The sequence below is a fragment of the Melozone crissalis genome, unplaced genomic scaffold (assembly GCF_028551555.1).
Source record: "Melozone crissalis strain CALT ecotype California unplaced genomic scaffold, PUWL_Pcris_2 ptg000017l_1, whole genome shotgun sequence".
Lineage (NCBI taxonomy): Eukaryota > Metazoa > Chordata > Aves > Passeriformes > Passerellidae > Melozone > Melozone crissalis.
This window is the reverse complement of record NW_026535795.1, coordinates 15,615,412-15,641,964: the sequence shown is the minus strand read 5'-3', so window position 1 is coordinate 15,641,964 and position 26,553 is coordinate 15,615,412. Positions and strand designations below refer to the sequence as shown.

Below are 26,553 nucleotides of genomic sequence, written 5' to 3'. Positions count from 1 at the left end.
TATTGTGAGCCTTTTCTTGCCATCTCAAAGGGAAGGAGAGTCAGAAAGACCATCCTTTCTCTGTTTCAATCATTTCACCTAGTCCTACCTTACTTCTGTATTACTCAGGGCAGGATGTTAATGATTTTCCTGCATGTCCCTAGGGCCAGCCTTAGATGTGGATGCACATCTCAGCTTGGCTCCAAGGTGTTATTAGCTGCATCAAAGGCAAGCAATGGTGTGGCCTCAGCACACACTGCATGTTCTCCTCCCAGCATAATTTCCACTGCAGGAAGGTGAGGAAGACATGGACGAAGGGCCAGGGCTGAAAGTGAGTAGGTCACCCCAATTATCACCTGAAGGGTGGCAATGAGCTTCCTCTTCAGTTGAGCAGGTTCAGTTTCAATCACTGCCTCATCCTCTGCTTCCATGTCAATGAAAGATGCATTTAAATTCCCTCCATCTAGAAATGATGGTAAGAGATTAGGAAACACTCTGATTTTGCCCATCATATCAAGTGTCTCTACATGAAGTCACCCCAGCCACAGTTTCTGCTTTCACCCAGGGCTTTGGCCTCTGTCACAGCAACTGGAGCTATTGCTATTTGTAACAGGTGTCTTTCCAGCATCTCCAGTTTCCCAGCACAGCATGGCTGGATGGGTGGGGGGACAAAAATTAGCACAGACCTACCTGCCTATTTGTCTGCATGGCCACCATTTAGACAGGAATTGGGCAGAAACCAAATGAAGGAAGGTGGTTGGGCCACCTTACTGGTGCTGTCAGGGAAGGCACAGAGGAGAGTCCACCCTCCTCTTTGGATGAGAGCTTATTTGCTGGCCTGTTGGTTTGGGTGGCTAACTGAAGCATCACTGCCACTTTTGGCACAGCCAGCTGAAAGAGACCATGTCTAGACCTTTCTCAGGGGCACCACCAAACCAAGGACAGAGTGGGTGTGTGCTTGTCTCACTTCCCAAGGCTCCAGATCCCTCAAGCGCTAATGGGATGCAGGTACCCTCAAAGTCTCTCCTTAAATTGTGATGATTTACATCATTTTTATACTTTGCACTTTCCCAGGCCACAGCCATATGAGTCACTGCTTACACCTCTGCAAACCTGAACCTACAGCTGTAACACTATTCTCAGATCATAAAAAGATTGTTATTGTTGTCCATTGCCTCTGGTATCTCCTGTTACCTGATTCATCTGCACCCCACGTGAGTACCCCATAAGCACAGAGTGATTCCCAGATCCTGGACAGTTTTTCCTGTCCATCATCCTCTCTCCATCCTACCACTGCTTCCTGGTCTCACCTAGACAATCCCACGATCCCTGCAGATGATTTTTCTTCATTTTTCTCACACAGGAAAACACTTGCTTTAACACCATTTTTCAAGACTCCACTATTTTCCAGGACTTTCCTGACTTTTCCAAATTTTTTTCAGGAAAGTTTGGTGTTTTTTCAACTTGAAATAGCCTGATAGCCCTTTTCAATGTCTTCGGCCTCTCTGCTCACTTTTATGTTGTTGTTGCGGAATGTTGCAAGGGTGTCTGCACAGACACTATTCTCACAAGTCCAGTACCCTCTGGGATGGTATAAAATCTTGGTTCTCCCCACTAAAGAGTGAGGTATTGCTAGAGAGCTCACCTGCATCATTCAGGTCATCATTCTCAGCATCTTCCTCATCACTGCATGCCTGAAACACACACAGTCACCTCAGATCTCTGACAGAAAAAGCTTCACCTTCCAAGCACACAACACTGACATTTTCCTGCCAGCAGAGTAAGTAAGGCATAGCTGAAATCATTCTGCAATAACATTATCGCAGGATGGCATTCAACGAGTGTCTTAATGACTTTTTTCTTCTCCCCAGATCCTCCTTCTAGCTTCTTTTGATTGGAATTTAAGTTGACAGTGCAAGGAAGGAAATTTGGAGCAGACCTGCTCCCATAACACATACTAGTACATAACCAGGACAGAGTAAGCAGTATGAAAGTCCCTGTTAAAGTCAGCAACCTCACATTTTCAGAAGTCCCTTGACAGAAGCTGCCTCATTCTCACACCAGTTGAGCACCGAGCCTCAGGGATGTTTCAATACCCACCTCCTAGTGAAATCAGCCCACCTGGTAGATGTTTGATACCTGGGTACCTTAAATATGCTTGATACACTAAAGTTCACATCTTCCTGCAGATCCATGCCAGAAGAGCTCCTGTGACACTCAATATGGTTGAAAATATCTTCATCAGACCAGTGCAGCCTATTTTCCCTTCTGCTGGCAGCTGTCACAAAATATTACCTGGTTATACAGTTCTTTCAGGGACGCATAGTACTTGGACCACCAATCCAGTTCTTCCAGTTCTGGTTTTTCCTCTTCATATTCATCTTCCTTCTTTACAAGCTTATTGATAGGAATTTTCTTCGAAGGAGCCTTGAGAGAAAAGATAACAGGGTTCAGAGGGAAGAAATGACCATCCAGGACACTCATGCACCCTCCTCCAGTGCCCTGGGAGCCTCTGGCAAAGTCTCAGCATTCAGGCACAGCACAGGAGGTGCAAAGCTGCCTGTGGCTCCAGCTTTGTTCTTTGCTACAAAAGAAGCCATTCTCAAGGCATAGGGCAGACCTCTTTAATGTCTCTGTGCCAGAGCCCCAGCACATTATACTGCCAATGAGCAGGCAGGAGAGAGGAGAATTTCAGTCCAGAAAAAGACCTGGTGGATTAAACCTAACACTGAATTTCTGAACTTTTTGTTGTTGTTGTTGTTGTTGTTTGTAATCTACAGTTTGGCTTTACAAACTTCAAAATTTGTTGGACTCAACATATGACTCACCTTCACAAAACTAAGGGGGTGAGTGCTGGAACCCGGGTCACCAGCTGTCAGTCCAGTGTTTACCACAGTCTGAGATGGAAGACGGTGAGATGAGACATTGCAAGCTGAGATGAAAATAAAAAACTTAATGTTTCCATGCATTTATTTCTGCTCACTACTTCTTACTTTCAGCCATAGGAAAATCCTCCCTGTTAAAACACTAATCTGATTGATTTCAGAGCTTTTTAAATCAGACCCTGAAAAAATACTGCTGGAAATCCAACTACAGTACTGAGATTAACCACCATCATCAATATGCTTGTTGCTGACTCCCAGGAATTCATAATTATGAGATATACCTTCCCTACTCAGAAATAGCCACAGATGGATCAATCTTTGGCTTCTTCTTCACGCTTCCAGATCAGGAGTGCTGGCTATTGCTATCATAGAGCTATTTAGCTAAGCTATTACCCAATGAACAGACTTTGACCTGACAACATGAGAGAACTGAAAACTTTTCAATCCTTGGTCCTAGTGGACCAGCTCCCTAAAGATGAAGGTCTCATTGAGCAAATTCTTCCCTGTGAGGGTGGTGAGGCCCTGGCACATGTTCCCCAGAGAAGCTGTGGCTGGCCCATTCCTGGAAATGTTCGAGGCCAGGTTGGACAGGGCTTGAGCAATCTGGTCTAGTGGAAAGTGTCCGTAATCATGGCAGAAGGTGGAACAAAATGATCTTTAAGCTCCCTTCCAACCCAAACTATTCTGTGATTCTATGACCATGTGATTGCAGGGAGAGGATTCTGCTGCAAGAAATCATTTTTCTAAGAGAAAGTGGAAGAGCCAGGGATCTTTGCCACTGGCAAAACCTGCCTGTCGTCCCTGTGAGAACCTCTCCAAGTAGCTTACCCTTGGGCACATCCTCTGGTTCCTCCTCCAACTCTCTGGGAGAGAATTTCATCACATCGGACACGACATGGCTACCCACAAGCACAGTGCGCCCAAACGCACGCTTTTCCACCACAAAGATGCTGAGGGGAGGGTGCAGGTACACCTGCTCTGGGAGCTCCTGCAAAAGAATTATGCTTGGGGTACACAGGAGTAAAGGTGATCAATCTGTGTTGAGCTGTCAAACTATGGCAGCCCTATCACATAAGGAGAAGCCTGCTGGCACCTTGCAGCTATGCCCAAAAATCAAAGCCTTGCAGTGACAGGCCATGGCTAAGACAGTTCTTGGTGAGCAATTTCACAAAGGTTTTGTTCTGCAGCTGAACCATGTGGTCATGGGAGAGCAAAATCCTGGAAGCAGTTTCCCTCCGTGTTGTCCCATGCAGTGAGATGATGCAGAGTAGCTATGGTGTACCCTGCCATGGTGGAATCCACCTTCTCACTCACCACATCCATGTATTTGACCAGCTCAGTGAAGTTGGGGTTCTCTTTGTAGGATGCAATAACCTCTGACTCCACCTTCTTGCCAGCACATTCAATGATCACCTGAGGCTCATCCACCTCAAACAAGTTCACTCTCTTCAGGTCCCTCAGGCCCCAGAACAGGATCTGAAGCACAACATGAAGCTGCTGTCCGAGACATGCCAGCCATGGCACTGCCCATGCTACCACCCCCCACCCACAGGACACAGTCCCCAGAAGAGGGAGCCCAGCAGCTTTGCCTGTTGAACTACTCAGATGGTTTCCCCCTCAGGTCAAGCACTTCCATTTCTGGCATCTGCTCAGGCCTCACAGGCACATTAGACCATCAAACTGGACTCTGTCACCAAGCCCTGCCCTCCACCCAGGGGCAGCTTAAGGGGAAAGCCAGTGCAGCAGAAGGAGGCACACCTCTATGCGAAACTCCTTCAGTACTGGGCGGATGCCCTCAGGGATGATGAACCGTCCCGCACGAGGGTCTTCCAGGTAGTCTGGCTCCTTGGGCTCCACATCCTCAGGCACTGATGGCTGAACAGGTAAAACCAGGACACAGCAGGTGATGAAAATCACTTATAATCCATGCCATGACAAGCCCACTCTCTTCCACCTTCTAGTTCTGTGCTCACAGGCTGTCCCTGCAGCCTCCTCTCATTGGAAAGCCAGATATGGCCTCCAACTTGGAATTCTGGTGGGGCCCCATGCAACCAGCTCCTCACCCACACAGCTCTCCTCAGAGAGCTCACAACCATGTGCAGCTTTCTACAAGCCTGTTACCTCCAAATAGCCACTGTAATCGAGTTCGATCAGCTCAAAAGTGGCAATGAGCTCTCCCGCTGCTTTGCTGCCTCTGTAGAAGTCAAAGAACTGCAGGGAGGGTTTGGTGTATGGCTCATCAACCAGCTTCACCTGTGGGACAGCAAAGGCCTGCCCAAGGAACTCAGGGGAGCCCTGCAGGAAAGAGGGGAAATCTTTGTGGTATCCCAATCATCCCTGTGGTATCTCACCACCTCAAAGACCACCACTAATTCCAGCCAATCTGAGACAATACAAAATTACTCTTCCACCCATGTTATCCTCTGCTTTGATTTTCTCTGCTCCATCCAGAGCTAGGAACAGATAAAGGCATGTTTACAGCAGCTCCACTTAACTCCCGGTTCATCTCCATGCAGAACTCAGCAAACAGCCTGGCACTATTTACCAGAGGACATGAAATCTAGATCAGGTTTTTCAGAGTCTCTTCCAGACAGGGTTTGAGTATCTCCAAGGATGGATACACTACAAGCTCTCTGAGCTACAAGCCCAGCATGCGTTCTACCTCTGTGTAAAAATTTCTTTCTTATATCAAGATGGATTTTCTTCCTTGCCAGTTTGTGTTCATTGCTTGCCATTGGGCCCCTTGATACCTTCCATGAGAAATCTGAACTGAGCTTTTCCATCCTTTCCCACCAGGTAGCTGCAGACAGCAAAAAGACACTGGCTTTCTCTCAACCTCTGTCTGTGGGCTGAATATACTCAGCTCTCCTCCTCTGTCCTGTGCTCCATCTTGGTGGCCTCCTCTGGACTCATCCCAATATGACAGGGTTTGTCTTTTACTGGAACCACAGGAAAGCTGCTGAGTTACAGCCGGAGAACCTGGTGCAAGTTATGTCATTAGCCTTAGGGTAGCAAAGAGGCTCTAGGAGACAGTGTGACTTTAAAGCATTATAAAGAGAGAAAAGGAAGGACTGAGGAGGGATGATTGATGACATGTGAGGACACAGGGAAGGAATAGCCCTAAAAGCAATATCAGTTCCCCCATGATATGAGCCCTCTGCAATGTGAGCCTGCCAAGGAAGCAGGCATAATGTTTCTTCAAATATAAGAGATCCTGGATCCAACAAGAACTCATCAGCCCCTGATGAGTTTAGAGTATCTCTGAGTCAGAAAATCTCAACCTCAGCCACAGTCCCCACAACTCACTATTACCAGTGGACCAGCACCAAGCTGTCATGGAAACCAAGCAGAGAAGTCACAGTACTCAGAAATCCTTTGCCTTCCCTTTTCCAGAAACAACATAAGGAGGGCAGCGTGGCCATACTTACAAATTTATTGTGGCTGAAAAGGTTGATTATAATGATGGGGGTCTCTGTTTTCAACTCTTCTTTCTTCCCATCAATAATGAGCTGGTCAAACAAAAGTAGCTCATTCCACATAGGGCTCAGTGTCTCCTCCAGCATCTGCAGATGGAGACAGAAGGCCCAAGTGTTCCACAGTCAGTGGAAATAAACCACATGCAGGAAAGAGAGGAACTCTGGGCTGATTCCCTCTCTCACACAGCCACATGCAGCTGGTGGTTGGCAGGAGGGATGTGGTAAAAGTGTGGGATCAGCACTCAAGGTCAACTAGCATATGCCAATCAACCTTTGAGACCATGCTCAATGACTGTCAGATATTCTCTGAACATAATTACACTGCTCAGAGCATAGATACCCAAGTCCTTGGAGATACAACAGTCCCAGGAGGACTTCCATAGCACTGACCTTAAACATGTCAGTGCGGGCATGGTCATTTTTCTCTCCCCAAGTTCCCAAGATGACAGAGGCAAGAGTTTAAGTGGTCTCACCCTGGTGGTCTGGCAATGAGTTGAAAACACCACTCTTGCAAATGGATCTGAAAGGCCATTATCATCTGCAGGTAGGATCCCTCGAGCCTGATACAGATGGGCTCGGAGCTGGAAATAGCTGAAGTCTGGTAAGAAAAGGAGAGAGGAAGTCCCCGACAAAGTCCTGTGTGAGGCCAAAAAATGCCTGAAGGAGAAGGCCAGCCAGATAGGAGTGGGTGCATTCTGTGACAAATAGTTGCCACTTCTAGGGGCTGTGGTTCTCCGGCCAGTACATCTCAAAAGGTTTAGCCAAGCCAGACAAGCTCAGTGGGCTCCCCAGACACGTCTGGGAAGTACATGATGTGCGACATGTAAAATGTGCCGTGTTCTGCTATGAGCATCTACTGTGGGGGAGCACCATCAAGCCTCATCAGAGGGGCAGAACTCATGCCCATTGCCAATTTGGCAGCACATTCAATGCCGACAAAGCACCCATTCTGTCTGGTGCTTTAGCTGTGAATGAGCAAATACATCCTCATGAGATCAAACTGGATGTGCCTATCCCCGTCATGCCTTGGAGACAACCCTAGATCAGGTCCTAATTCTCAGACATACTACAATTCTCAAATCACAGTGTGGCCTGAGGTGAAGGACTGTGAGGGGACAATGCACCACCACAGACACTAATCCATGGATGGGACCTCTCAACTCCCTATTCTCCTGCTGATGTGAAGAACTGGTATCTGCACTCACCATCCCTGCTGAGCCGGCCGGGAGGGCTATATGCTGAGAGCTGGGCTGTCTCCTGCTCACTCTCGGAAAGGAACTCCTCAGGCAACTCTGCCAAACAGTTTTTCACATATTTGGTTACCCCAAGCCACATGTAGATTTCCAGTTTGGCAAAGATCTCACCAGTGTGTAAGCCAGGAACCTGAAAGCACAGAAGGTTTAGCAGGTTTCACATCTCAGACCAAGATGATCACCATCAGCCTGGGAATGACCAAAGAGCACAGGAGAAAGAGCATCACATCAGCAGAGCTAAAAGGCAGTTGTGGAATGAGAGCTGTGTTTCCTTGTGAACTCGAGGATTTCAGGAAGGAGGGCTGAAAGCAAGGAGAAGGAAACAGTGTGAAGCAAGCAAGAGCACACTGTTTTGGTATAAACCCTACCTTCATAAAGACCGTCTGGATCTTTGCACAGTCTTTGCCTTTCTCCTCTTCAACTACTGAGTAGAGGATGTTTTGTGCAGGAATTCTGGCATATGCCACACGCCTGTTGTTGCTGAGCATCCAGATGAGTACATCAGGGAGAGTGCACTGGGGCTGGAGGGAGGGAAGGGAGGAACATCACAGCAGAAGAACAGCATGTGTCATCCCCCCTCCATTGACATGGTGAAAGCTTCATCTCCCCACAGGACGGACTGCTGAGCAATGGTGATTTAGAGATCCAGAAATAAAGGACCTAACATTGGCCATGTACTTCTGAAAGTCAGCCCTGCAATATGGTTCTGGAGGTGTTGTGGTTTGACTCTGGCTGGCAACTCAGCCCCATGTAGCCTGTCACACACTGTCCCTCGGTGTGATGGGAAACAGGATTCAAAATGTAAAATTGAAAGAAGTCATGGATTGAGATAAAAACAGTTTTATAAGGAAAGAAAAAACTTCACACACAAGCAAAGCAAACCAAAGAATTCATTCCCCTCTTCCTGTGGACAGGCAGATCTTCAAACATTCCCCAGAACACCAGAGCTCCATCACAGAAATGATGACTTGGGAAGAAAAACATCATCACTACAATTGTACATTACTCTACCCTCACATAGCTAAAGACGTGAAAATTATTTGACTTTACTTGGTGAAAGACTTCTCCAAACTTCAACAGCATCTGTCCACCTAATGTCAACAAACATGGCGTTCTGGTTGACACTACAGCACAACATGCCGATTTTTTCAGTTACTTAAAATGAAAAAGTGAAACTCTGAATGTGAAGAGTCTCTGCTATGGATGAGAATCTTACTCCAATACAAGTTTGAATCTGCAGAAAGCATCAAGGGGCAGACCCTGGTGGAAGTGCAGGCAGCACAAGCAAGGCTGTTTTCCAAGGCAAAACTGTCTGCTGCAGACAAGGCCTTGGGCTGGTGGGGCGGAGAGGCCCAGGAGGCCTGGAGCTGGCCCTGCTCTGCCTCCTACCCACTACAAAGTTGCTTGGACCCCTGCCCCACCACCAACAGCCCTGCAAAGCTGCCAGGCCTCATCCCTCATTAGAGCTATCACAGGAAACATGGTAACTTCCAGTAGCTGGAACTTGGAATTTTACATAGCAGCAGAGGAAAAGCTTCAGCTCAGACTGGTGAGAGCCCGAGCAGCCAGCTCAGTATCCTCTCCTTGCCTAACCTCTCCAGCTCAGAGCAGGGGTTCCCTCGTAGCCACTGTACCTCTTTAGCCATGGAACGTATCTTTGCCAGGATCCTCCTTGTCTCCTTAATCTTCTCCTTGACATTATCTCGGGTCAGGTGCCGCCTCACACGGAGCCCCTGCTTTGCATACAGGACCTGAACACAAAGCACAGCTGTTACACAACCAGCCATGCCCCACTGCCACCCCACATGGGGGGGTCTGCAGGGAGCCTATTGTGCTGACCAAGTCCATCTTGCCCCATTGCGCCCTGACGTCCACCATGGCTCACTGCCCAGTTGCTGAGAGCAAACCTCCATGAACCTGTCAGAAGCCATTTAACAAAGGATACCATGAACTGGAGACTACAGTAGCTCATCAGCCTGGCCAATATAATCTGGTAACAGAAGTCCATAAGCTTTAAAATCATTTGGGGCAGAAAGTTGTCTAAGGAATAAACATTCCAGAAGCTGGTGTTCTAAGGCTCCAGATAGTGCCTGCAGGAGATCTTGGCCAAGGAGCAACTTGGGGCCACAGTAGTGTGGGATTATGAAGATGTAGTAAACTGCAACACAGGGCTTGGCTTTCACCATTATTAGTACATATTGGAGATAGTGTACACATCTGAAAAGAAACTTTGGGATGAATCAAAACTAATAATGAAATCCAGAAGAAATTCAGGGTGTACACCCACTAGGGAGTGGCAAGGCCAGAAAACTCATCTCTTAGGTGGGTTCTCTCTTCCAGAGTCTCTCAGGCTTTGAAGAGTACCTCCACCATAGCTCAGGTGACGACACGCAAGGAAGCAGAGAGAAGGGAACTGGGATCCAGATATGCCTAAATTTTATTTCCTGCTGCTGTCACTGCATTTTGGTCAGCTTTTCAAAGCTTTGTAGTCTGACGGGGGCTATGACTCTACAGCTGTGCTGTGATGAAGGGTATGTAATTGTTCTCTCATTCATCTAGCTAGTCTTGTGTGCTGGGTGATAAGTGCCCAAGTGTTGCCCTTTCTAAGGACAGACAGATGAATGGCTGTTGTAGACCTGCTGGATATGTACTCAGCCAAGGGGCTGAGTTTTCAGGAGTAGCGGATCTCAGTGAGCCACCACAAAACTGCCTGCAGGAATATGGTGCACCAAAAGGCCTCCAGCAACCTACTGGGCCGCAATATGCACATGCTCAACTACATATGCCCCAGTGGAGATGAAGAAAGGTATCAGGGCACAGCATCTGCGCAGAAAAAGGGGCAGCCATGGCCAGATTCTCTCCCTTTTCCCTGTGCCAGAAATTGTATTGCTCTGAGCAGAACTGGGAGATGCTGTAGTAAAAGCCCATGACTGATACAGTGAGTTTTAGCTCCAGATTTCCTTCTTAGCATCAGTTCCTGCTGATCCTCCAGAAGTTTCCCCAGAGCAGGGATTGCACAGGCTCCCACCAACCACCACCAAACCCCATGACTTACAATGTTGCGCATCAGGTATTTTGTCCGACATCTGTCCAGGTTATTTGGATGAGCCATTGTTTTTCTCTCTGCGCTGAGTGAATATTGCCTGCAATAAGAAAAGCAGCACAGACTCGGTATCCTCTGCACCCAGCATGTTGAGCACAGCTCACAGCAGGGACACAAGCTCCAAATCCCTGGTACCAATCCAGATGTGTCAGGTGGCTCCATTTCTACAATGCCTTCTCTTCTGCAAGCTTGTCAGTTCAGAAGGCACACTGGGGATTCTCAGTACCTGAGGCTCCCTTTCTACTGTAGCACTGCAGACTGAAGTGCATAACAGCCCCCACAGGATAGTCATGGGGATTGAAACAGTGAGTGATCTTTTGACTGTGTGATTGAAAATAGTGAAGGAAATATCCTTCACATTTAGGAAGACATGAGAGCCCAGGAGCACTGAAGCTCTCATTTATGACCCCTCTGATTCTTAGAACAGGACTGGAGTCTCCTCTCCAAGCTTGAAGAGCTACAGAGAAGGTCCTTTTCCCAAGTCATCCTCATTTTCTTTTGCACATCCACCTCAAAAGGAGAAGAGAGAAGGCTGCACACAGCTGAGGCAGAACATTATCTGACCTCCTAACCTGAAAACAAGAATCTTCAGGACATCAGGGACATGCTAACCTGCATCCACCTACAAATTCCTCCAGCACTTCTCTGAGCCGCTCTTCTGCTTTAGCTTTTGGTCTTCTCAAGAGCTTCTCCACATCATCCAACCCCTGCTCCTGCAGCGAAATTGCAATATTCACAAAGCTTGCACCTGGCTGAGGGGTCAGAGTAAGACCTTGCAAGGATGCATTTGTCACAAATGGCTTATGCCTTTCTGCAGAGCTGGGATTCATGAGCTGCAGATCAGCACTATGCTGCCTGGGATTCTCCAGAGCCTGAGGATAACCTTAGCATTTGTTGTTACAACGCCTTGTGTCTCAGTCCTCAAGCAGCCACTAACATACATTGTGGCAAGCTCTACTTTCATATTTTCAAGCCAAAAGAGAAAGGCAAGGTCCTGGGGAGAGACTGCATCCCCTTCACGACAACCTGAGAGTCTGCTTGCCCAATCATCTGCCCAGGGCTCACACAGCTCAGGACTGGCAGCAGAGGAACTTGTCACAGACATCATATCACATCACTCACTCCTCCAGGAACCACCACTAGGCAGTTGCACAGCATGAGTCCATGTGGCCTACCCAATCGTGTCTAAAGGGCAGGTGGGACTAAGCCCTGTGAGAGACATGGACTTGCATGGGGGGTGAGGACAGCAAACATCTCGCACAGCAACTGCACATGCAACAAAGCACACCAGGAAGGAGGATGACACAGACAAAAACTCTGAAAATGCTACCAGACGCTCTGCCAGTTTGACAATCCGGTTTGAAATGCAGAGTCTCCAGGTGTGATCCTCCCAGTAGCTCCATACATACACGCAGGGCTTTTCATGTGTCATGGGCAGGCAGCTGTATGACCTAAGGACAGCAGGCAGAGGAGGTTATGGCTACTGCTACAGAAAGCATATGCCATATCATAACACATGCACTTGCACATCCAGCAAGGGAGCAGAGGCTGAACTCTGTCTCCCTCATAGGGAATTAATTGTCTGTTTTGGGCTCTGCACCATGGACATGGGTGCAAGCTGCTGGATCTGCCCTTTGCCATCCCAAACTAGCACACAGGGTTTCTAGTAGAGACAGCAACATATGCTTAGACAAATGAGGCTGACAGGAGCATGGGAAGTTGCCAAGATTTCTTACTGCTATGGGACTAAGTAGTAGCAGGCACAGGCTGCACAACACAAAGACTAAGACATTGCCAGGCCTATGGGACAAACTAGGCAGTATTCCCATAACAAATATCAGAAGAGCTTCTGTATGTGTCTTGTCTGCTCAACATAGGATAGCATATGCCAAGAGTACTCCTCTCCTTCCTCACTGGGATGGCTGTTTTTGACAGGTCTCAGTTTCCTTGGGACCCCATCCTTGGCCATCTGCAAACATCAAGTAGACACCACAGGGCTCGTAGAGCTAGTGGGAAATCCCAGCCAGCTAGGCCATGGCAAGCTGCAGGATTGCAAGGAAGAGAAACCTATGATGCATTACATGTTATTAGAGCAGACCTCTAATAACATCTGGAACAACCAATGTGGGAAGCTGTAACAACTCCAAGAAAGGTGGAATAGAAAGATATAGAAGACTTACTTGTCATATTCCATGGGCTCTGGTCTCTGACTCTTTGTAACTGATTTGTTCATTGCTGCTAAAGGTGGAGTCAGCATTTCAGCATCCAGCTCACCATCTGAACCAGCATCCAGTAAAGGCTGGCTTTCCTCTTTCACTTCTCCCTTTTCCACTTTTTGCCATCCTTTGGTCACAACCTCTTCACATTTGCCATAGTTTCCTTGAAGGTGAGCATTAAATTATAAACAGGTAAGTGGGATCACTCAAGTGTTTTTAGAAAAGACGTTTTCTAGCTGGCAATACCAGACTCTTGGCAGGAAGACTGCCACAGAGGCATTTACTTCTTTGGGAACTAGTAGTTGTGTCCAACCATTGGCACATCACATGGACAACCAGGAGGTCCTAGAGGGAGCTGGGCAATTGCAAGGAGGTCCTTGTGTATGCCTTCTTCAGTTCTATCAGCTCCACCAAGTGCCTGCGGACTAGCATCTACATCCCTGCACTGGGACCAGCATCAGCTCCTCAAGTACTATCTCAGCATCAAGCATCTTCACCCGTCCAGCTTAGCAGGTGAGGGCTTTGACCCACTCTCAGACCATTGTTTCCCCATCGCTTGTTGTCATATCCCCTCAGTGCCACATGGCCAACCCCATTATCCCAGCTTTCCCTCCTTTTTTTCCCTTTCTTGCTACCAAATTCTTCTACTTCTTTGTACTCCTACTTACTAGAAGAGTTTCCTCAAACTTTCCCAAAACAGGTATTTCCACAAATGGTGCAAATCTCCAGTCCCATAGAAGACATTCAGGGTTTTAGTAAAGCACGGTGCACACTCCCTGGACTCATTCCTCATCTTTCCCAACTTCCTGAGCTGACTTGACAGGGCAGTATGAAGAACTGACTTGCCTGTCAGAGGGAGATTCACACTGTTCCCATAGTTTCTGGACGTGGGGCCCTGGGGAATACACACCTATAGAGACTTCAAAGTTGACAGGTTTCGAGCTGAGAGAGGAGTCCATCATAGTGGCTTCAAAGAAGGCAGCAAAGAGAAGAAATTCATCCTTTCTCCCCAACGCATTCTGAGCAAGGAGACAGAAATCAGCTTGAGACCCTCGTGTGCCAAAGCTCTGCCTGAGCACCAGGGCATAATTGATGTCTGCCAGCCCTTCCACAGGACCTCAGCAGGATGCTGCTGAGATTACCACTGGTCTGCCAGAAGCAGGATAGGATTTCTTGGAAATCCTGAGGTATTGGTGCAGAGCCATGGATTGGCTGATGCTTGTGTGAAGCCACTGAGCAGGTTGTAGGCTAAGGGATGGCTACTGCATCAACACAGCTGCCTCCCACCTTGCCTCTTTCCCTTCACAGATGTACATGCCAAAGACTGACATGGATCAGCCATGTCAGCACAGAACTCACCTCAGGGAGTGGATGAAGCTCTTCGACTTCCACAGTGACCTCCCTGGGCTGCTCAGCCTCCTGAGAGCTCCCAGCCTCCCCCTCTCCCTGCAGCTGGCTCAGTTCTTTAGTTTTCTCCTTGGATTTTTTACTTTTCTTCTTCAGCTTCACTTTTCTCAGGGCACCTCTCATCCGGTACCCAAGCTTCCTCTCTGCTGCACTGGGGCTGCTGAAGATCTCCACTGTGATGGCCATGAGGATGCGTCCACGGTAGAAGATGCCCTCACCCATGCCTTCATTGAGGTCTTTGTGGACATCCCGCAGAGTTGAGTTCTGGGGGGAGCCATACAGGTTCACCCAGGCTGGGCCAAATGTGGGGTTAAAGCCTGCAGAGACAGAGACAGGGTTTCATTATGCTCCAGGGTGCTGCTGCAGAAAAACCTCCCAAAAAAGGACTGCGCAGGACACCAGAGTGTCAGCGTGCTTTAGCCACTTTTGCTCCCAGCCCCAGGACACCAGCATGCCAAGCAGAAAGTGCATGGCACAGGGCTGCCCAAGACATCCTGCCCCAAGGCAGCCATGCCAAGCCTTACCATTCCTGTCAGGGTCTGAGATCTCCTGCAGGTCAATGTAGTGTGTAGCAATGGCCACATCACCAACATTGGCATCATCCAGCACCTGGACTTTTATCTTCCTGGACAGAGGTGGGAACATCTCAAGGAAACTGATCTGCTCGTTCCACTTGGGCTCAGTGGTGCTGGTGTCTACTGACGTTTCCCCCTGGGAAGAAGAAGGTGTGAAAGTGTCACCGTCCCAACTGGTGCCTAGAGAAAGGGATGCCTCAAAGCTTGTCTTGGAATGGCATGCACTCTTGTACCACCTGCAGACAGTGACAGGCAGGCTCTGGGTGTGGCAGTGTCCCTGCTCCTATCCCCATTCCTGCAATTCCTCTCTGTTTCATTAATGGGGCCTGTCCCAAGGCCCTGGCATGACCTACACAATCAAGGGAATGCAAACGAGCAGCAGACTCATAGGTATCTAAGGGCTGCCTGGAGCACTCCAGGCCCACAAGACTGCCAATCAGGGATTGATTCTCATATTAATGGATATAATGGGATCAAAAAGCCTGACCTTGTGTGCAAAAACTGGGTCATTATCTCAGTAAAGTCTCTCAAGGGTCTCAGGCTGAGCCCAGCTTGACACAGAAAAAGGACTTCTGCTCCAGGATTTATCCCTGTATTTAAGGATATGAATATCTGCCTGCAAAGCCAGTAGCTCAGCCAGTAGCTGTGCTCAGGGCTGAGGATGTCCTATAAGCAGCACTCTGTAGAGACAAAAGCAGAGAACAGCCTTCTCATTCAGACATTGCACAGCCATGGCCACACAGCTCAGACCACTGCTAAAGGCAGCAACACTTGAGCTCTCCCAGCCTATTTTCAGTGGGATTGCTGTGCCTCATGGAGGCTCCTGGCACCATGAGCCCACCACGTGCTGCCACACAGCCAAGGGAGAATCAGCCTGTCCCAACACAGCTTCCCCTCAGACTCACCTGCTGCCCACAGAATGAGACCTGCACATATGGGTCAATAAAGACTTTTCTCTCCCCTATGATCTTGGAGATACCACTCATGATGCCTGCTCTCATGCTGGGCAGGCCCTCAGCACGATAGAGTTTGATGCAGACCCTGGCCCAAGGTCTCTCTGCAGGGACTCTCTTAGGCAGCAGCAGATTCCTGAAAGACAAATTCATGTTCTGCCTCTCTCTTGGAGTCCACGGAACACAATGATGGGAAATTCACTGACTTGCAGGAAGATTGGATCCTGCCTCACCACAGGTCTTTTTCACTGGGTCTTTGCCCATCAGAAGAGGGGAAAATGGGGAAAAAAAGGTTGTGTGAAGAGAGATATGGCAGTGTTCCTCAGGGCCATGCAAGATCCCACTGCACCTACCTTTCAATGTCCTCATCCTGGTTCCTGGAATAGGTGGGAAGGGAGCCCACAATATCCCCGCGTGCAGAGACAGAGATGTTGCACTTCACAAAGCCTTTCACGCCTGCCTGGGTGTCCATGGGGTCACTGATAACTGCCCACTTCTGGAAAAACCTGTGATCTGAGAGGGAAGAGGAGGAGTTTCCTAGGGAGCAGCTAGGTTACCATTTCACATCCAGCTCTGTCTGCACAGACTGCTCTGGCCCTGACCCTGCCTCTGAAGGTGCAGAAGGTGTCACCTGCCTTCCGACAGCTAGGTGGAGAAGCAAGCTCAGATCTTCATGCAAACTAAGTGCTTTAAAACCAGGGCCTTGACTAGACCCATCAGAGCATGAAGGAAACACCAGTTTCACACAGAGCCAGGATCAGACACAGGTATGTGGTGCAGTTCTCATACCTGGCTGGCTGTACACTGTCTCAACATCCATCTTGAACGTTCCTATGCAAGTTCCCAGAAATGGTATCTTCTTTGAGTGAAAAACCTGCAGACAGCACAAGTTCCCCTGAGCACCATGAGGTGTGGACAGCCAGGTGACACATCCAGATACCTCCGAGGAACACAGGGCTGCCAAGAGGTGTTCCAAAGCACAGCCGAGGCAGTGGTTGCAAGCTCTTCATGCAGATTGACTCATCTGTGTTAGCTGTAGGACCAACCCTTTCCTACCCAACCACTCCCACAAAGCCCACCAGCCCATAGCCCACAGTCAAACCTAGACCGAGGCAGTCATGTGCAAACAATTCAGCTTCTGCAGTCCCAGGTAAGCCACAGCCCAACAATGGAGATAGGACAGATCTGTTTTCCCACAGGAAGTCCTTGTGTCCATAGCCTGCTGGGTTAGGGCAGTGCCGTGACCCCACCAGGCCAACATCTCTCCCATAACCCAAGTCTTGCTCAGTTCTTGCTGAACTCTCGGCAGCAGAAGAGACACACAGCTTTTCACAAGGAAAGTATTGGAGGCCACTTGGCAAAGGGCATGCTGGCTGGGTTTAGCTATCTTCAGAATATCCCTGTGTCTTGGGAAAGTCTTTGTGCTTTGTGCCAAGGGATTTTCAAACTCTCTGCCTGCTTGGGCTTTTCTACAGCACAAATAATTTCTGAGCTCCCCTCACATCCGTCACTTACCTTCAGGACCTGCAGGATGAGACTCCAGAGTAAGGGGGCAGTAGGGAATTGCTGCCAAATAGCAGGGCAACAAGGGGAAAAGGCAAGAAAATGCCCCAGAGGCCCCACTGCAGTCACAGGGTGACGAAAAACCCTTACCTGGAGGAGTTGAGAAGGCAACACTGCCCAGCACTGGCTCAGAGCAGGGCTAGGTCTCTGCCTCAGTGTAGCCACAGGAAGGCCCTGTGGCTCTCTCTGGGCAGGTGATTCCAGCTGGAACACCTTGATGGTATTGGTAGCTTTACTTTGCCCATTGCACCCAGTGTCTACACACAGAAGCATCAGGCTGTACCACTAACCAGTGAAAGATGAAGAGGAAGACATACATACCGAGATCTCTATGAGTCTGTGCAATAAAATGTCCCTTGGCTCATAGAAGTTAAACAAAAAATACTGGAAGAGAAGAGCAAGACAGCTTAGCCCCAGGCTTCCAGGCATCCCTTGCAAGGATGGTCCCAGGCACTCGGGACATTGGTGGGGCAAGGACAGAGCCTCTGTCCATGTCATGTACCTCATTGTAGAAGGGGCAGTTTGTTGACTTCTGTGTTGCCGTATGCCTCTTTTCTTCTCCCACCTTGACTACAACAAAGGGGTTGATGTTCACCCCCACCAACTTCTGTGCTTCAATTACATTAATCCCAACCTGAGAAAATATGGGAGAAAACCAGCACTCTCCTTGTTTACACCTCCATCCTGAGATTGTTTCCAGAATACCAGTATGCACATGTACAGGGCAGTCTCAATTCAGAGCTGGATGCCTAGGGCAGGCAAAAGCATACCTGCTGAAATCTACTACAGCCAGGAAAGACCAAAGTAGTATTTGAGATACTTGTTTCTTTCAGACAAGCAAGGAAATAAAGTGTAAGAGCCCCAGTACTTTTGACAAGAGCTGACCTTCCCAGCAGCACCTGTACCCTCAGTCTCTGATCCCAAGTGGCTGAAAACCCACTGCTCCCACATGGGAGGGTCCACAGAGCATCTTGGAGAAGATGCTTTTTGTATCTTCTGTTAATATTCCTCTTTGAATCCTACTGAGATGGGCACCATTGGAGAGACTGGAATGTGGCTGCTTCAGATTTACTTACATTTACTGCAACTGCTTACGAGTCTAAGATATAAAAGAAATGTTCTCACATTTGCTCTTAGTACAAGCAAATAGACCATGGTTAAGGTACAGAATGATTGCTTCAAGAGAATGATGTCAGTAAATTCAATCATCACAAAAACTTCCTGCTTGGTTGATCGGACAAAATGTGAGTCCATGTTTACTTAGAACCAGAGGAAGATTTATATCCATAGCCATGCTGGGAGACTTGCCCTGAAATCAATTTAGCCAGATATGAGATAATCAGCCAGAGCCACTGCTTCCTAACAGCCTTCTGGCATGTCCAAGCAAGCCCCCACACAGCCCTCTGGCCCTGGTCGTGTCCCACAGCTGTCCCTTAGGAAGACAGACAAGACCATGGCTGAAAGCTGGCAGGCACCAGCCCTGCCTGGGTACTCTCTGAAGCTCTGCTCAGGCAGTGTTTTGCAATGGCACATGTAGATGATTCCCTTCTCCTGTTTATCCATAGCTAACTACATGGGCTTACTGATACTGTGGCCGGCACTCATGGATGCAGTTCATTCTGCATGACGTACATGGATGCAGGGAATCTTACATCTTGCCCAGGGAAGTCACACAAAGCATGATGGTCTTCATGCTAGAGGCCTTGGCAAAGTATGTGTCAATTGGAGAAGCCCAGGCCTCCAGCAAGGCAGAAAGGGACTGGCTGCAGGGCTAGAGGCAGCTATGGGGACATGCACCCAGTGCTGCAGTACCTGGAAACTCTGCGGCGTTGGGATGGCAAAGAGGTCCCGTGCAGAGCAGAGTCTGGAGCGGCTGCACAGAAAAAAAAGCCCAGGTGAGCAGGTGTCCTTGTCAACATGAACCCTGAGTAAGTCCCCACCAAGGCAAGCAACAGAAAATAATGGCTCATTGCCTTGGGAATGAGCAAATCCCCAACACACCCTATCTAGGCCCTTCAGAGATGGAAGTTTTCTGACATTTTGCCAAAGCAGATTGTCATGAGCTGCAGGAATTCCTCAGGATATGGCACTTTCTACACCAGGACCCAAGCAAGGGCAAGAAAGAAGACCATGCTGTGGATACCTCTTCACAGGGCTGAAGATTATGCCCGAGGCCTCAATCTCAGATGTATCATAGAAATCTTCCTCCTCTTCCTCTTCTTCATCAGTCTCCAGACCTTTTGCCAGCTTCCTGCCTAGTGCAGCAGCCTTCTTGTCCAGTTCCTTCGCTCTCAGCCACTGGGCAGTCCTGCAAGCCCCACAGCATGCCATGAGCCATACATCAGCCCTCACAAGTGGGCTGTTCACTGCCCTCCATCCAGGAGGGTGAGCCAAGACATTCAAGGGCTACTTACTCCAGCTGCTCAAATCCAGGATTGTGGATGATTAACTCCGAACTGTAAAAAACAAAAGATGCTTTTCTGTAAAGACCAGTGTGCCATGGCTGTTTTCTGATTCATTTAATGAACAGTGCCCCAGCCACTCTCCTGTTTATTTTTTGGCAGGGACACCAGCAATTTTTTCCTAAGCTTATCCACTGTCCACCTCATGTGTCTACTGTTTTCTCTCTAGTTCCACAAGTGACACTCTGCAGGCCTTGCTACTGCCTGTCATCGTGTTTGCCCAGAAACCTACAACTCCCCTGGCTTTGGGCATTACCAGCATGCATGGTGCATTGAATTGCTGGAGGCCAAAGCCATGCTCTCTGCAACTTTGCAACCACAAGCTAGGAGGGCTGCAGAAATGCTCTCAAGTCTCTCCTAGGGAGTCTCAGGTCTCCCAGCACCTACAGTGGATCATTGCAGTCAAAGGCTCGTTGTGATAACAAGGAATCTCTCTATCCTAGAGTCCTGCTCCCTTATTGCTGCTGTAGAATTGAGATGCATCAGCCTGGCCAGAAGTGGAGAGTAAATGAGGCTGGATTGCATCCCAAAGGCTGCCACTGACAAAGGCAGCTGTACAGACTGCGTGGAAATTTGCTCTTCCTAGGATTTCCATACCTGTCTTTTATAAGATAGACAAAATCCTCTTCAACCCAGCTCCCCGCTGAGCTATTTGGAGGCTGGTAGCGCAAATCCAACTCAATGTAGATCTACAAAGCAGAAAGTGAAAGGGCCTGAGAGCTTGGTAGCCACAGAACAAAGGCAAAAATGTCACAAAAAAAGAGAAAGTGGGACATGGAAGAAAAAAAGAAGTGAGAAGCGTCCCCACAAGAAGCATATTTATACCAGACTCCCATTGTCTGCCTCCACCAATACGCTAGACATAACAAAACTCCCTCCTCCACAGCTTCTTAAACTCCATATTTCATTGAATAAAAGCTGGCTCAACTTTACAAATCTCCCATAAAGAGGCCCAGAGAATAGCCTCGAGGCATTTTTGACAAGGGAACTGGGGAGAGCCCTGCACAATAACATGCAGGGATTTGGAGCAGTCTCTCTGGAGGAAGCACAAGACAGCTGGCAGAGGATCCTAGCAAGCTAGGAATCCCTAGCTTGGATTAAAATGCTGGAGAAGCCACCAACACATCAAGAGCCTGCATCACAAGAGACAAGGAAGGACAGCCAGAGACGCACAGAGCACGCTGGATATTGGCACAGCCAACACAGGTCTAACACCCTTGGTCTGCAGGTGGCCAGCCTGATCTCAAACAAACACATACACAAATGATTTCCCAGCAGAGGCCAAAAACACTAGCATGGAGGAGATCACTCCTTAGTAGGCTGAAGGGGATGTACTCTGGGTTCAGAGCTCAATCTCTGGAAAATGCATATTTCTGGGAAAAGAAATGCAGCCCAAGAAATCAGCAGTACGGTGATCAGGAGAGACAGCAGAAAAGACTGGAGGGTGAAGAAGCCTGAGATGAAGCTGGATGAAAAGCTAAGAGCCTAAAAACACTCCTTCAAATCACCAGGAGAAGAGGTGCAAGTAACTCTAGTCCCAGAGGAGAACTGGATTTGGACTAGCAGGAAGTCTAATGGTTTGTTCCCACTTTTCTAAAGGAGCAGCCTCTCTCTTGGGGTCATGTCTCTTCCAAGCTGAGCTGAGAGGGTCCCAGGCTCCACTTGAATGAGCATCTAGTCAGCCCTATTTCTATCCCCTGCAGCTGTTGTGCCGCCAGGGTTGCACAATCCAAAACTAACCCAGCAAAACTGAATGTGGTTGGGTTTTGGCTGGAGCAGCTCATCAGCACATGTGTGTTGGGAAGGATGACAGTTTGACAAGAAAGTCTCACAGATATGTATGCTTAGCAGAAAGATTTTTAAATGTAGAGTCTGATGAAGGAATAGAGATGGAAGCAAGTTTTGACATAGAAGAAAAGAATTGCTGAGCTGGTCTTGCTGGCTAACCAAGGAGGCAAAGGGTATGTTGGTTGGAAGGGGTTTTTATGACTTAGAGCAAAGGATAAACCCACCTCAAACAAGATGTTTTTACCAAGCAAAAAAATAGCACAGGCAAACAAGCCTGCTGATGTGGGAAGTAGAAAAAAGGTCTCAGAATTTTCCACTGCAAGAAAACTGAATAACAACTTCTAGCTTAAACTGTAATGAACTAACTTTTAGTGATTGGAGAATTGTAACATGAATATAGTAATTACAGTAGTTATGATAGGCTATAGATAATAGTTACGGTATAGATGGGTTCTGCTGTATTAAGATGCTCAGCAAAGAAGAGTATATAATGCAATGTAACCAAAACTAAAGGGTCTCCAGGCCTGCCTGCAGCTGGAGCTGACAGCTGTAGGCACAGGCACTGTTGCCCACGACCCTGGACTGCTGTAACCTCTTGGATGGAATAAACTGCATTTTGGAGAGCCACCTTGAGTCACGCATCTCTCATTTAGGCTCTTACACATGTTGCTGTGAGCACAAGGGAAGAGGCACCCGGGGCAAAGGGCTGGGCCACATTGTACCTCTAACCTTACACAATGGAGTCCCTTCAAACCATCACCAGCACCAAGAGGTGAGTCTAATCCCTGTCTCTTTGCTGGCATGAACATTTATCCAGTGAGCTGCATGGGCTAAAAATCATCCTGGAAATGGTCAATTTCTATCTGGACCTGCTCCAGGAGTCCAGTAATACCAGCAGCTTGTGCCTGTGCCTCTCAGGCTGGTGGTCTGGTGGCCACAGAGCTTGCATACCATGTGCCACCATGTGGTTTAGTCATACTGCCAGTGTGAAGAGCAAGCAGAGAGCACCTTGCAGGACCACTGCCTCCGCCTCTGCTCTGCCTGCTTGCCAGCTGCCCTGGCACAGGTGTGGCAGTCTGGAACCCACTGAGCTGTGTCTGCAGGCCCAGCTGGCAGGAAACAGCTCATTTTAGGGTGGTGTTCATCTTCTACAAGTGCAAAGGACTAACTGAGCCCCAGTGCTGGGGTGGAGGAGAGCAGGACCCGCAGAGCAGAGGGGTAGTCAGGTGTCAGTGACACTCATGTTGTCCCAGACACTCATTAAGTCATCCAGTTAATGCTAGTGTTTAACCCAAAAGCTTGCTGGGGGTTCCAAGGCACGCTACCACCTTCCACCTCACTCCATCACTGCAGCAGCCCATACACATGCACTTCATGGTGCATGAAGCAGAGAAGATGCCACTTCCTACATCCATTTCCCAGAGTTGAGAAGGTTTTATGAAGCCTCCCTCTGTTCATTCAGGCCCTTGACAGTTCTCCAGGAGCCCCAGCCCAACCCATGCATTTGTAGATGCTCCAAGAAACCTCTTGGTGGATGTGAAGTGTCTGTGCAGAGATGGCATAAATGCCACAGTGCTTCCAGCTCAAACAGCATTTTGGATTCCCCCTCAGTCCCCAGTCCACCTGGAGCGTACCACGTGAAGTTTCCCAAAAAGCCTTACTGACTGCTGATAGCAGACTGTCCTTGGAGAACTTACATCAGTGACTCTGTTGCTCTTGTCCACAAGGGACTCACGCAGGATTAGTCTTCCAGATGTCATCAGGTGCTGAAGGCTGAGGACAAGGGTACCGAGCAGCCTGGTGAAAGGAATGAGGGATTTGTCTTTACAAACTGTGGGTTTGCTGGTAGATAAAACTAGTACTGAGGGATAAAAGAAACAATGGGAAGGATTCCACTGATTGATTAATGGAATGAGAGATTTGTCTTTACAAACAGTGAGTCTGCTGATAAATAAAGTTAAATACAGAGAGATAAAAGAAGAACCATACATTCCATAGAAATTCCATAGATTGACACAAGAGAAAAAAAAGGGGGTGGGCTTATACAAATTACAAGGGAGTCATAGGTATTAGGCATTTCGGGAAGTCTGTACCTCTCAAGTATGCCAGCCAATGGGGAAAAAGAGAAGGGAAATGTGGCTGGGAGATTAGGACAAAAAGGAGGCTGTATCCTCTAACAATTTGAGAGATCCCATGGAAAACACCCATGACCTCTCCCTTTATTCAAACAAAGCTACAGGACTCCTCTGTCTCCTTTTTGGACATAAACCTATGGTGTTTGTGGATCAATTTTCCTAACACTGGAATAAAAAGAGAGACTCCAACAACACCCTACACAGCATCAGTGCCTACATCCTGGGGAGAACTGGGACCTCCACTCTCCCACTCACAGGCCCTCTGAGCTGCCCTGAAGTGTTTTCCATAGGGAGTCAGGCAGCTGAATACCTGAGACTGACCCTGCAGCAGGTCCTGCCTTTTCCCCAGGCAGCTACTTGCAACTGAGCTGCCATTGATGGTTAAAGGTTTGTGCAGATCCAGACTCATGGAGTGTGAAGGAGATCTCCCCGTCATCTCCATTCTTGGGTTTCCCTGCAGTGTTTTACAAGTGTTGGAATAGCCACTGAGTTGACAATGTGCCTGTGCCACCTAGAAGCATTTTAAATTCTGGCTGATCTTTTCTGATCTTTTAAATTGAAATTGCTGTCTTTTTAAAGGTTAAACCATAACACAATGCATTCAGGGCTTTTCTACACCAACAGATATGTTGAATTTGGGTGCAGCATGGTCACAGTCACAAGGATGTTCAGGATGACAGTAGGTCCTCAGTCTGCAGCAAGACCTGCCTTTGTAGCTGTTTTTTAGGGCCTTGTTTAACCTTTGTCCCAGCTGAAGGTCTGATCTGGATCCTTATGTAGTCCCTGTTACTGCTGGCACAGCTAAATCATTTCTCTTATTTAACTTAATATATACAGTATTGCTGCCCCACCAGAACAACCACTCCATCCTTCCTCTATAAGTGGCAGTCTGCTCATCTTCTTTCCATCAAATTTTCAATAAACATTTTCTACTGCCAGAAGACAATGTAAAGACCAGTATGTCTTCTCCCCCACCTCTACAGGTCACCCCAACAATCAAAGGACCCACCTGTTACTGAAAACCTTGCTGCAGTTGTAAACCTTAATGGACAGCATTTCACCCATGACAAGCTTCCCATAGTGCGGCCAGCAAAAGAGCTGCAAACAAATGGAGCAGGAAGGGATGACAACTCATTCTCAGCCACACTTTCCCATGTCTCATGGCTGGTTGGCTCCCCTGTGAGGTGACTAAGTCCATGGATATGGTGAAAAGCAGCTGTGACAGAAAGTTACTTTCCTGCTGGCCAGGCATAGAGCCCCTCCAGCAGCACAGAACCACAAGCCAACTGCTACAGGAGTCAGAGCAGCACCACCCTGGAAAAAGAAGGATGCTTGTGCCTGCTGGAGTTCCTGAGCTGGCAGGTTGTGGAGTGAGACAGAACATGGGAACGTACAGAGGTGCTTGGGGAGAAGTGATCACCCAGGCAGGGAGTCATCTGGTTTAGAGAAAAGCTGCACTCTGAGGCTTCAACTCACCACACATCCAAAACAGTGGCTGTGCCTCCTGCTCCCTGCCACCTTCACTGCCTTTCCCCAGGCAGCACATTGGCAGTGGGACTTGAGCAAGGGACAGGTGGGAACCACCCACTGGCACAGCACAGGTGGGCTGTCACAGGCTTCAGTGGGAATGGCACTGAAGGAACGGACATGCTTCCCAGGCCACCCCATCCCTGCCCCTGCACACTCACACATATGCACACATACATGCACTCAAACACACAAGTCGCACTCCTGTCCCACAAGACATCAACTGCAGTGACAGTCTGGCTTTCTGAGGGCAGGGGGAGTTTTGCCTTCAACTTTGATATGCCCAGGCTTCCAGGCAGTGTCACTCAGTTGAATTTCAGTTCCTGGAGGCTTGTACATGTAGGTCACATACACAGTGTGAGGAATCCATCTGCCCCTCTGAGCAAAGAGGAAGAAGGAGACAGCAGAGAAATTCCCAGAAGACCATCCAGTGGAAGGTGGCCCTGTCCATGGTGTGGGGGTTGGAATGAGATGATCTTCAAGATCCCTTCCAACACAAACCAATCTATGACTTTATGACCGAGACACTGACTTGTCCCATCCCAGTCCCACAAGTTCCACATGATCCCAGTTTCCTCACCTCCTTGAAGACGGCCTCTGGGCCACAGCAGACCTTTCTTGTCTTCTGGGTGAAGCCTTGAGAAGTAGAGAGGAGGCATAAGGTGCTGGCAGGAGAAGGCAGTCCCCAGCCCTAAATCCCCAAACCCCCACCCTCCCGGCCACCTGAGCCCACCTCGGAAGCTGAGATGGACCTGCCGCTCGCCATGGCCCGGCAGCTGGGAGAGCCGCCGGACACCAACACTGAGCGCCATGGAGCTGGTGGTGGGCCCTGCTGCCTCCGCTCAGTGTGCACCGCCCAAAGTGACTCAACCTCGACTCACCCAGCCGGTCCAGCCAGACTCTCCACACCCCAGTGGCCCATGGGCTGGGCAGCCCCTGCTGAGGGACACAGGGAGGAGGGGAGCCCTGGCTGTACTGCTTCCCTCCCTCAACCCACCGGGCTGAGCCCGTCAGAACGCACCTCTGCTGGCTAAGAGAGCCCTGGACCATGGGGACCCCTGGGGAGCACTGCAGGAAACAGCCGGGGAAGTGAAGCCATCACATGGCCATGCTTAAGCTGGTGCTTGGAAGGACATGGGCTGCTGAAATTCAGAACTGAGAGACACCGTCTGTGAATACAGAGCCTGGCTCTGCTTTCAGCCTCAGCCCTGCACCATCCCCAGCACTAAAT

General features: G+C 48.7%; 1 protein-coding gene across 1 annotated transcript in view; it reads right to left on the bottom strand.

The window, feature by feature from the left end:
• LOC128935889 (fer-1-like protein 4) overlaps positions 1-25,952 on the bottom strand; it is a 39,621-nt gene extending 13,669 nt beyond the window's left edge. The window contains exons 1-32 of the mRNA XM_054274491.1: positions 25,903-25,952; positions 24,805-24,893; positions 23,358-23,457; positions 20,470-20,561; positions 19,825-19,866; positions 19,554-19,718; positions 19,223-19,283; positions 17,913-18,044; positions 17,732-17,794; positions 16,637-16,721; positions 16,201-16,360; positions 15,800-15,983; positions 14,844-15,030; positions 14,272-14,636; positions 13,823-13,931; positions 12,877-13,075; positions 12,027-12,147; positions 11,309-11,409; positions 10,649-10,736; positions 9,228-9,344; positions 7,962-8,114; positions 7,546-7,723; positions 6,814-6,938; positions 6,293-6,427; positions 4,986-5,159; positions 4,623-4,739; positions 4,179-4,340; positions 3,693-3,852; positions 2,808-2,911; positions 2,275-2,406; positions 1,625-1,673; positions 336-442 (exon numbers count right to left, since the gene is read on the bottom strand). Of these exons, the coding sequence (XP_054130466.1) occupies positions 336-442; positions 1,625-1,673; positions 2,275-2,406; positions 2,808-2,911; positions 3,693-3,852; positions 4,179-4,340; positions 4,623-4,739; positions 4,986-5,159; positions 6,293-6,427; positions 6,814-6,938; positions 7,546-7,723; positions 7,962-8,114; positions 9,228-9,344; positions 10,649-10,736; positions 11,309-11,409; positions 12,027-12,147; positions 12,877-13,075; positions 13,823-13,931; positions 14,272-14,636; positions 14,844-15,030; positions 15,800-15,983; positions 16,201-16,360; positions 16,637-16,721; positions 17,732-17,794; positions 17,913-18,044; positions 19,223-19,283; positions 19,554-19,718; positions 19,825-19,866; positions 20,470-20,561; positions 23,358-23,457; positions 24,805-24,860 (4,023 nt within the window). The 5' untranslated portion in view covers positions 24,861-24,893; positions 25,903-25,952. The remainder of the gene's footprint in view (positions 1-335; positions 443-1,624; positions 1,674-2,274; positions 2,407-2,807; positions 2,912-3,692; positions 3,853-4,178; positions 4,341-4,622; positions 4,740-4,985; positions 5,160-6,292; positions 6,428-6,813; positions 6,939-7,545; positions 7,724-7,961; positions 8,115-9,227; positions 9,345-10,648; positions 10,737-11,308; positions 11,410-12,026; positions 12,148-12,876; positions 13,076-13,822; positions 13,932-14,271; positions 14,637-14,843; positions 15,031-15,799; positions 15,984-16,200; positions 16,361-16,636; positions 16,722-17,731; positions 17,795-17,912; positions 18,045-19,222; positions 19,284-19,553; positions 19,719-19,824; positions 19,867-20,469; positions 20,562-23,357; positions 23,458-24,804; positions 24,894-25,902) is intronic.
• Positions 25,953-26,553: the final 601 nt, after the last annotated feature.